Consider the following 12,152-nt stretch of genomic DNA (forward strand, 5'->3'; position numbering starts at 1 on the left):
TCACCTTAAAAATATATATAATTTTTATGATAAAAGAGAAGTGTATATACATTTATTCGTACTTCATAACAATACTGATATTTTTATAATTCTTTTAACTATAAACTTATAAGAAAACATACTGATATCTTTGTAAAATACTCATCTTCATCTCTAATTTTATCCTTGTTTATGTTTTTTTTTTTTTAGAGAAAGAGATAATTTCATTAATTTATCCATGGCCAGAAAGCACGTACATCATATGTTGTCTCATACCAAAAGTACTAGATAGTCTAAGCTACCAAACACACGACAGATTACCCTCACTGTTGACAAATAAGCACAACTTTTGACCTAGCCATCAAGAGACAAATCCAAACAACTACCTAAATCCTTACTAGAGTAACCCTAATTGCCTAAGACCTCAATTGGTGTACAATCAGAGAAACTAAACTTAAATAGCAATAGCTTGGAATCAAATGCTAGGTACCAAGATACTAGATCGAGAAACACTAAAAGGTGTAATCAAACCAAACATCATGCACAAAATCTCCTAGGTCCCAAAACCAAGCCCATAGAGAAATCTGGCCCAACAGAGTAGTAAAGTGGACCTCACACCAGCCCAACCTCTTGAACACCAAATCTGATTTGGGCACCCACCACCGGGCACCCAAATATGGTCGTCGTCCTTCAGCCACCCCCAGCTTCGTCTCCACCCAACGTAGCCACCCGAGAGCACGGCAGCAACCTCCCTGGATTAAGAAGCCAATCCGCCAAGCCATCGACTTCGGTGTCAATACCAAATTACCAATGCTGGCCATATCACCGGCGCTGCCAGCAATCCCATCCACCAAAATGAGGCCCGAATAGCGCTTTGTACCGCCGCAAGCTGCCTAGTACCGCCATCGAAGATCCTCCAATCACTGTAAGAAGGTAGGCGCTGCCTGATCTCAAACCCAGATCTACCAGTTATTCAGTTATTGTGATTTGAAAAGAAAATTTCTTTTAAGCAATCTTTGTCTTTCCATGTTATAATAGACTTGTGCAAACATCAATTAGTTGATGTATGGATGGATTGCTGACTATACTGGTGGACTTTACATTGCTTCTAACTTATAAGAAAATATAACTGAGTAAGGACTTTGCATGATGTGTGGGTCAAATAATGTACCTACTTGGAACTAAAGGTCGATATCCTTTTTCCAATAATTGATGGATGACAATTTCTGAGCTCCTTCCCTCATCAACTCACTTTGCTAGTGGGGAATTTGGACTTTGAAGCGCAAAGGCACATGTTATGCAATAATTCACATGATAGGATCACACACTTTAAACAATTTCATTTACTTTTGTGGTTGGTATGAAATAGAAGTTTTAAATACACACCTCTAATCACTTAATACACACTCCTTACTCAATACACTTACCATTTAATTTCTCATTAATACACAACCAAAATTACCTAAAATATCATTAAACTTAAAAACCATGAAATACACTATTATTTAACATTTGATTAGTATATATAATTGACCATATTAATTACTTGTGTTAGTTATTGGGAAATCCATAAGGATTCATTATTGTTCCCTTCAAAGTTCAAATAGATGCTTAGAAATAGGTTTTGTATTATTTGAGTTCTCATCAACCAAACACCCTATTGATCAAGTATAAAATTTTGAGTCGAACATTCAACCAAAACTGTATCAGTAGTTTCTCCACAATGGCGGAACTACGAAGTTGTCATTGCATGGTCAAACACATTAACAATTACAAAGTTTTATACATGTGATGTTTTATATTAGATAAGAAATTGTCTAATCATCACTTTTAGATTAAAAAAAAAAAACTAAAAAGTGGGAGTAAAGCGATATGTTTTAAAAACATTTAATGCTATTGATTTCGAAATTTTAAATTACATGGTATCTCACCCCATTTAATTACAATTCATTTAAGAAAAATTTAAATTAGATAGTTTCTAACTTTATTCTTGTTTTAAATGAGGATGTCATGTATAGAAATTCATTGTGTTTATAATTATAGAATAATGTAAGGAACATATGATTATTATTATTATTATTCTTTTAATACATAAATGTCTATTTTGGTCATTTAACCTACCTATAAAATATGATTTGAAATATAAAATAATAGGAATGTGTATTAAGTAGTTTGGGGTGTGTATTTAAAATTTCTCGGTATGAAAATGCTATAACAAAAAAGGGAATTTCGATAAAAAATTTATATTACAGCAAGCCTTAATTATGAAATAAATCGTACTCCTTGATTTATTTATTGACAAATCATAAATTTAATCTTGAGACTTTAATGTAGACTTTGGTGAGACGGTTTTGGCCGGAGATCTTGGCTAACGCAGGCATAGGAGCGACGGTGCACAGTGCTGCATATGCTACAACGGCGAAGGAGGATTTTGACTGGTTGATGAATGATGGTGTAGCAGAAGATCGGGTGCCCAATTCAGTTTCGGGGCCTTGGAAGTAGGCTCAACTGTGAGCTCTAAGCTGGACCTGGGCTCTTTTATGGACCAAGCTAATGAACCCTATTTATTTAGGGTTTCGTATTTGGGATCCTGGAGGTATGATCCAATAACCTAGTTTTCGGTTTGACATGGATGGTACTAGCGAATCTTCTGGAATAGTACTGAATGAGAATTCAAGCTATTCTGAAATGGCGGAGCATGAAACATCAAATGAGTAGACATATCTTTATGTACCACCGTGGATGCTACCACATCTTCTTGTTCTGTCTGTAGATGACAGTGAAATGGTATGTAATGGTCACTCTGGCTTTAGGCTAACACACATTTCTAGTAATTTGATAACACTCCACGATTGTTATCTGGATGTGTTACGATATGATTGTAACCAACTCTATTGAGTTTATATCTGTAAAGTTTTTTTTTTATTCAAACTGATAATTTCATTCACTGATGCCAAAGGCAAAAAGGGTAATAATAATCAACTCTATTGAGTTTATATCTGTAAAGTTATTTCCTTGATTCAAAAAAAAAAATAAAAAATAATAATTTATACTATTATTAAGAGAAGAGAGTTTGCTATTCAAAACTGAATTTTTTTTACAAATTTAACCTTTATATATTAAAAAACTATGAAATATAATTAATTAATAGAAAATTAAAAAATGTGGTAGTTGTAAGGAAAAGTTTTCCACTATCTTTAATTTCTCTCCACACACATAGTTGGTGGGCCATGCTAGTAATAATAATAATAATAATAATAATAATACAGGATGTCCTCTATGAGGATTTTTGTAAAGCTTCTATGAGCGCTAGGGGTTTAGGTATTACGTTCCCCCTGATGCGTCAGTCTATAATAAATAATAATATGGGCGTGGGGCTAAGCCTCCCAGCTTGACTGGGTTCTAAACCCCATTCCAAAAAAAAAAAAAGAGCTAACAATGTGTTTAGAATTATAGAGATTTTTACGTAGCGCAAATGTACCACGTGGCTGGTAGAGCTGCCCAATCAGTGAACATGCAAATGAGTGTTTTGAGTATTTCATTTTAATAAGTTTTGAGTATTTCATTTTAATGAGTAAGGATAAATTCAGAACACATTTAAATTTTTTTTACTTTTGATTGGGATTCCCCACCTCCATGTGGTACGTTTGCCCTACGTAAGAATCTCTCGAAGAATTATGTTCATAATGTGCTATTTTCATTTGCATCGTCGGTGCATAGAATAATTTCCACATTAATACATGAAATTATTAGATTTCTCATATATCTTCAAAACTTTGTGTATGAGTTATGACCGAGCAGGTATGCCAAAAACTTAAATAATGTGCAATTATTAGGTTCAGATGTCTGTTTAGTCCATGAGTCAACAGTGACAATAATCATATATATGCACCTAGATTGGATTGGATATGTATATTACATAAACCAGTACCTTTGCCAAGATTTCCAGCTCAAACATATAGCTGTGTTGCATAAACTACAGAATCTCTCTACCAGACTGGTGTTAGTAGCAATTTCTCAACTTGGTTTAGTCATACCACATTACACTAACATTTACAGCCTCAGCTGCTTAAGCATGCAGTTGGCCATGAGTTCTTGTTGCTTATCCATGGTGCCGGCCAAACTTTGTTTTGCTAATACCCTTTACTTTGTTTCTTTTGATTAGGCATACCATCTCCGTAGTGATTTTACGCCATTCTATCCTTGAACGCTTTTCCGATGGATATGGATCCCTAGCCTAATGTTCTTGCAATTAGGCTTGGTGTCTACTTTACTAGTCTCAAAAACACATATGACCAGCAAGAGAGGTTTTCAGAAGTACTTATGACCTCATTTTTTTTTGGGTATATACAGGCCGGTCGTTTATGCTGCAAAAGCTACTTATGACTCCGCATGTAAGTCTTATCATTTCTATGGTGAGTACTGGAGGCGGAGGAAGGTTAGGAAAATTGTGGTCTTGGAACTAATTAGCAATCTTTGTCAAGTGACATGCAGTTGACACTTTACTTGACCAACAATGTTCTGTGTCGTTCCGCTTTTGATAAAGGGTGGACAATTAATTGTTTTTAAAGGGTTGAACAATTTGTATGACAAAGTAATTGAGGGAACGCACCTTAATTGACCCGAAAAGGCCTAAACCAGAGAATGAGATCTCATTGATATACTTGTCTGAGAGTTCGGAAGGATTCAAGTCGAGCAATAACCCTCACTAATGAGGATGACGGGTGTTATCTCCGTATGTTTTTCTTTCTTCATTCATCTTAGTAGTATTTATCAGTTATGATTATTCTTGTATATATTTACTTCAACATCGGAAATGTTACAGTGTAGGATGACTATCAATATAAACTATTGATCAGGTGGAATGTACGTATTTTTTTTTGGTCTGGCGTGATAGGGATATATGAAAAACCTGGAGATCTGTGCAGAAAAAGTTTTGTTTCCTTTGGAATTCTTGTGCTGTTTGTCTTTAATTGTGACGGTAAAACAATCTACAGCTTTGACATAATATCGACAGAGTCAACAACAGACTAGTAGGCCTTTGTCGTGGCACCATCCACAATCCGTTACTAGATCTCTATGCAAGTTGATCTTAATTTTTGCCCTTCCATACCTTGTTTAGATACAATTTATATATAGTAATGTATAATCAGATATTTCAAGTCACAATATTAGTACTCTACAAAGTCTTTCTGATATTTGAGTTATTCCAAAATAAACTGGAAATTTCTTTTGTGTTTTTGTTTTTCATGAGGATACCGATTTTCTTTTATGTTCAGACTCTCAAGCTTGTGCTATTATGTCTATAAATAGGTACTCACTCATAGCCATCATGCAGCATTCAGAAACCCATCAATTAGCTATGAGTTCTTACTTGTCCATATCCAACGTTGCCTCCTGGTCCTAGAAGGTTACCTCTCATTGGTAACCTTCATCTTCTCTTTAATGATTTACCCCAATCTGTCCTTGAACACCTTACCAATAAATATGGACCATTCATGTACTTGCAACTAGGCTCAAAATATACTTTAGTAGTATCCTCAGCCCAAACGGCAAGAGTTATGGCAAGAGAGGTTTTCAAAACTCATGACCTAATTTTTTCAGGTAGACCAAGCTTGTATGGTGGAAATAAGCTCACCTATGACTCTGTCAGCTTATCTTTTTCTCCTTATGGTGAGTACTGGAGATTGTGATGTTGGACCTACTTGGTCCCAAGAGAGTTCCAAGTGTTTCGTTCTGTGAGGGATGAAGAGGTTGCAGTTATGATCGACTTTATAACCCGCAATTCTAAGGGTCTCATCAATCTCAGTGAAGTGACACTTAGCAATGGATATAGTGGTCAGATTATTCACCATGGATGGGTTGGCTAAACAAGTTGAGTGATCTTGAACAAAGGGCAGACAAGTGTTTTAAAGGGCTGGACAACATCTATAACAAGTGATTGAGGAACACCGTGATCCTGAAAGGCTTGAACCAGAGCATAAAGATCTTGTTGATGTACTGCTTTGAGTTCAAAAAGATCCAAATCAAGCAATTGCCCTCACTAATGACCAAATGAAGGGTGTTATTACTGTATGTTTATTTATATTTTCTACATCCATTAATTTGTTAAATTTGTTATTTCTTCCGGAAATGTTTACTTGACAGTTGCTAGACAGTTTGGCATTTTAGTAGTCTTAAAACATAACGTGTTAGATATTACAAAAAGAACGTTGCTCGTTTTGATTTATAGAATTTCATCCGGTTTGGAAGCTAGCTAGAGAGTATTAAAATTGCTAAATGTGCATGCAGGATAACTGATACAACCACATCGACACTGGTGTGGACAATGGCTGAGCTGATTAGGAACCCTGTGGCGTTGACGAAAGCACAAAATGAGGTGAGAGAACTCATCAAGAACAAAGGGAAGGTTGAAGAAAGTGACCTTCTCAACTCATGTACCTAAAGTCAGTCATCAAGGAAGGTCTTCGATTACATCCGCCATTGCCATTACAAATTTCAAGACAAACCACAGAGAATTGCACAATTGAAGAGTACCACATTCCTGCCAACACAATGGTGTTTGTTCATGCAAAAATGATTGGAAGGGACCCGAAATGTTGGGAGAATCCAAATGAATTCTTCCCTGACAGATTCTCGAACAGCTCAGTTGATTACAATGGAAATCACTATGAGTTTTTACCATTTGGGGTAGGAAGGAGGGGTTGTCCTGGTATGAACTTTGCTGTGCAGGTTATTGAGCTTGCACTTGCTAATCTTCTCTATTGTTTTGACTGGGAACTGCCTCATGGGGTGAAAAGAGAAGACTTGGACATGAAAGAAGCTGTTGGGCTTACAGTGCAAAAGAAAGTTCATTTATGTCTAGCTGCTACCCCTGAAAATTTAGTTAGAACCATACAAATTCTTGTATGGATCATGTTAAAGCTTACGTGAATAAGCATGTGGATGAACCTCGCATAAAAAAAATAAAAAAAAAAAAATAAAAAAAAAAAGCATGTGGATGAACTATGTAGAAAATTCCCATAACTTTGTGATTTATTTTCTAGATATAGAAAAGCTCAAGTCAATAAGATAATATCATGAAGACATCAAGTTTGACATGGTGGGACTTGCCAACAGATTCTGTTCTCTTCTTTTGTAATAGCGATTGCTTGGGGCTTCCCAACTTTTAGTTTTGCTAGTATTCTTTGTTAGTTGCGAGTTATAAGTTTGTTGTTTGTTTTTGGTGGGACAAGATTTATGACACGTTTACTTACTTTGAATGAAAAATAATCATGAAATCGGAAACAAGTGGAATGCGAGAAGAAAGGAATCGGTATTGATTCCGGAGCAATGATTCCTAAACTCACCTCCCCCCTTCGTAATCGAATTCCTGAGTATTCAGGAATCGATTCCTGATAAATAGGTGGGACCTACACCAATTCTGATTCCTTCATATGTTAGTAAACACATGAATTCTTTTACTTTAAATCATTCTGATTCCTTTATGTGTTAGTAAACACATGAGTGTTTTTACTCCGTAATCATTCCATTACATTCCATTCCAAGTAAGAAAATATGCCCTTAGGTCCCCCCTACTATGGTATATATTTTTTCTTTTTAATAAGGGTTCTTGACCCAAAGCACCAAAATTATCTCACTTACCCCAACAACAGATTTTTATTCCCAGCTGCCCAATTTAATATAAAAAGACAAGTTTACCCTCAGCCAAATCAATAAACTACCCCATATGCCATTGATCTGTCTCCTCTCTCTCTCTCTCTCTCAACCGTGAAGGTGCAGCCGGCGATCGTCGTGAGGCGGCACCATCAATCGTGTAGCCGGCGGATAGTTCGTGCCTCCGTGCAGCAAGCTCGAAGCTCCGTACAGGTTCGACGGGTCGGCAATGCTCGCCGGCAAACTCCCCTAGAAATTGTTCTTGTAAAGATCAAGGTTCTCCACCTCCAGCCAAGTCAACTCGTCGGGATCGGCCCCATTAGCCAGAGCTTCTTCAACTTTGACATTCACGCTGGTTAACTCGGTCAATGACGCCGGAATCGGAGGTCCAAATCGGGGATGCTTTGGAGGTCCAAATCGGTTAATGACGCTTTGTCGACTCTTTTTTCTACGGCTTTCGGATTTGGATACTTGGAGGTTGGGATGCTTTGGTGTTGCAGAGCGGAGACTGATTTCCAGTTCGGTGGTGGCTAGAAGTCGATCTTGTTGGATCGGAGTTGGCATAACCAACGTGAAGTCGGTGCTGGAGATGCAGAAGTGACGGCTGCTAGTCGCGCAAGACGCTGGCACCTCACCCAAATGGGTTTGGGTGTCCAGATCAGATCTGGCCAAGGTATTGGGTTTACTGGAGGCCCAAATTAGAAACAGTTGGTTCTGTTGGTTGAGTTTACTTCCTACATGGGGCTGGATAGCTGGAAATTGGGCTCAACTGGTAAATGAATTATTGGAATTTTATCTCTGCAACTTTGAAGTTCTTTCCTTTCCCAATCTACAAAATGGTGCTATGCCAAGGGCAATACAGATCTATTGGGGGGCAATAGACATCTATTAGGGGCAATATACGTCTATTGCCTCTCTATTATGGGGCCATAGACGTCTACTAGGGGGGGCAATAGAGGTCTATTGCCCATCTATTAGGAGGCAATAGATGTCTATTAGGAGCAAAAAAACTTTCTGGTGAGATTTTCAGCAAATTCCGGTGGGCAGTAGCCGATGACGGGAATCTGGCGACCGTTGACCGGATTCCGGCAGCCGGTGACCGGACTTCGGCGGCAGATGACCGGGCTCTGGCGAAGTCTCCCATAATTTCTCTCTCTTCCATTTTCTCTCTCTCTCTCTCTCTAACTAACAAAGGGGTAATGGTAAAATGGTATTAAAGTTTTTTTTTTTTTAAAAAGAAAAAATCTTAATGAGGTATTAGGGAAGACCTCCTTAGAATGTTTTGGGTAAGAGAGAATTAAAAAAACTTAATGGGGTAAATGGGAAAAAAATCTCTAAAAATGGTGTAAATGGACAAAAACCCTTTTAATAATTACCCTTGCTCAGCCGGGTTTAAGCAAAAAAAAAAAAAAACAATATGAAGTGATTGCCCTTCCCTAGACCTTAGTTCTTGAAACTCACTTTATACTGTATATTTTAATTTTTGCTTTTTTTATTTCTGAAGTTACATGTTCCTCTTAGGCTGCATTTGGTTCGCGGAAAACAAGTATCAGAAAAGGAAACTTGTTCATTTCTTGTGTTTGTGATACAAAATGAAAGAAAATATTTTCCTGAAGGAAGGAAAAATAAGGGGAAAAGTGGTTCATTCCAAACACCAAAGAAATCACTTTCCTTCATTCTTTCTTTGCATTTGTTACTCACAACACATTACAAACTTTTTAACAACTTTCCAGATAACTTTCATTATGTTACCAAACATCGAAATGAAAAGTTCTTGAGAAATTTCATTTCCTTTCCCATAGAAAAGATAATTAAAGGAGTTATTTTTCTTTCTATGAACCAAATGAGGCATTAGTCTGATATGATCGTATGAATGGCATCCGTCCAATATTACAAAAATTATTCACTGAGATCTTCTTAGCCATTCACCTAGCCTATATTTAAGAATGTTACCCAACGTACTAGTGAGTACGAAATGAAACCTTGGATCTACAATTTTTAAGTTAAAACCAAGAAACAACTTTTTATTTGCTGGGTATAATATATGCTGTACTATTTCAACAGAACCGCCAGCCAATATAAAAAAAAATAGACATATAAAATTCCTCAGGAGAATCTACAGGAGGTTTCCAGCCACATCAAAAAATATTCAATTAGTACTGTTTTTTTCCAGCTACTGGTAGGTGAAAGACTGAAAGTCCAATGCATTAGGCATTCAAAATCATGATAACACGAGACCTGTATGTGGAAATATCTTTTTATTACTAATACAAGAAAACAATGCAAAAATCCAAAAAATAAATAAATAAATAAATAAAAGAAGAAGAAGAAGAAATAAACACAAGCTTATAACAATGATGTTGCTCATGGAGTAACAATATTGTTTCGAGAATCAAGACTACAAATATGGGAGACCATTATGATTGTGCTTGGCACTCAAGTACAATATTGTTACCGAGTCGCATAACATTTAATACTGCCACTGATGCATTAGTACTTTCAAGCTTATTAGCTTACTAGCAGTGCTGGTCTAGCAGCTAAACTTAGAGGAACATTCTTCTGCACTGTATGGCCAGCAGCTTCCTTCATGTCCAAGTCATCTCCTCTTACCCCATCAGGTAGTTCCCATTCAAAACAATAAAGCAAATTGGCGAGTGCAAGCTCAACTACCTGTACACCGAAGTTCATACCAGGACAACCCCTCCTTCCTGCCCCAAATGGTAAAAGCTCATAATTCTTTCCTTTGTAATCAATCCCGCTGTCTAAGAATCTTCCAGGAAAAGAACTCGTTTGGATTCTCCCAACATTTAGGGTCTCTTCCTATCATTTTTGCAGGGTTGACAAACACCATTGTTTTGGCTGGAATTACATACGCTTCAATTGTGCTAGTCTCGGAGGTTTCTCTTGGAACTAGTATCAGTGTAGGTGGATGCACTCTTAAACTTTCTTTGATGACTAACTTTAGGTACATTAGTTGAAAAATATCACTTTCTTTCACCTTCGCTTTCCCTTTACCACCCTTCTCACCTCATTTTGTGCTTTTTCAACACTAGAGGGTTCCGCATAAGCTCAGCCATTGTCCATACCAGTACGGCTGAGGTGGTATCAGTTCCTGCTAAAAACATGTCCTGCAAAAAGATTTACCTTTTTTAATCACTAATTGCACTGTATAGAACTATAGATATCGGTCTTTCATTTATGAAGTTCTAAATTGTTTCTAGATGTCTAATATGTTATGTTGATAGAAGTTTAGCTAGACTAGTATTAAGGGTCTAGAACTCTAGTTTGACAGTCTAGCAAGCTACATAACATGCTACATCTTCTGGCAAGTGAACATGTATGTTAAAAGAAATATAAAAAGTAAATACACAATAGAAACATGTTGAGGTGCATGGAGATAGAAGAGGCGAAATAGAACTTACAGTGATGAGTGATGACACCCTTGATTTGTTCAATTTTGAGGAGTATTGCTTGACTCGAATCCTTCTGAACTCGAAGCAGAACATCAATGAGATCTTCATTCTCTGTTTTAGGCCTTTTAGGATCAAGGCGTTCCGCCTCTAACACTTTGTTATTAATATTGTACGTCCAAGTTCTTAAACACTTGTCTACGTACTCTTTGTTCAAGACCACTGAACTTGTTTATCCAGCTGATCCGTGGTAGAAAATCCGATACATAGAGTCCTCCCAAAAGGACCATCGATTCTTTAAGCAACTCCTGAATATTTCTGCTCTGTTAACTGAATGAGCAAACCAGGATCGTTTCACAAAATGCATAAACACAACCAAATGATCAATACAATATGAGCTAGAATACAACAAGAGGAGATGCATCACCTGCTTCATGCACAACAGTCATTCCTTCAAAAGCAGTAGCAGCAACACAGCTATTCAACACAAATAATCCGAGCTCCAAAACTTCAATCAGCCACACGCAAGAAATCTTCTACTCAACTATGTGTTTAACTATTCTCTGTGGGGCATGACTCAATATTTTGTCAAGCAGTGAATAGGGACTTCAAGCACCTATATATACAAGCTAGATAGGTCTTCCCATAAAAGAATCATTGATTCTAGCCAATGAGTTATTTAACATATGCTATAATTTATCATATCAACTAATCAGATATTTATCTTTATCAAAATGGATTCCTAACCATATGAGTGACATACCAAAGCTCATTAGGTGTCTAGGTAGATAATTCATATATTTCCTATTTATTGTAATAAGCTTAATCAATTTGTTATTTACTTAATGTAGATAATATTAGGTCCAAATAATATTTTACATGCTCATGCTAGTTTCACCTTCCCCATCATCCTTCTTACCAAAAGCACAGCGTCGACACAAAATACATTGTTGGCCAAGCTAACTGTCACTTCACTGAGATTGACAATACTCTTACACTTATGAGCTATTGAATTGATCATAACTCCAACCTCTTCATCCCTAGCTCACAGACTGAAACATTGGGACCCTCTTTGGACCAAGTAGTTCCAAGATCACAATCTTCCTT

General features: G+C 36.9%; 1 protein-coding gene across 1 annotated transcript; it reads left to right on the forward strand.

Annotated features, from left to right (window-relative positions):
• Positions 1-655: 655 nt before the first annotated feature.
• LOC112175258 (cytochrome P450 71A9) lies at positions 656-6,912 on the forward strand. The gene is given in 8 exon segments (XM_024312925.2): positions 656-769; positions 2,314-2,477; positions 4,333-4,373; positions 5,347-5,817; positions 5,820-5,909; positions 5,912-6,051; positions 6,242-6,401; positions 6,404-6,912. Coding segments are annotated over 8 exon segments (1,689 nt in total).
• Positions 6,913-12,152: the final 5,240 nt, after the last annotated feature.

Source organism: Rosa chinensis, chromosome 7 (assembly GCF_002994745.2).
Source record: "Rosa chinensis cultivar Old Blush chromosome 7, RchiOBHm-V2, whole genome shotgun sequence".
Classification (NCBI taxonomy): Eukaryota; Viridiplantae; Streptophyta; class Magnoliopsida; order Rosales; family Rosaceae; genus Rosa; species Rosa chinensis.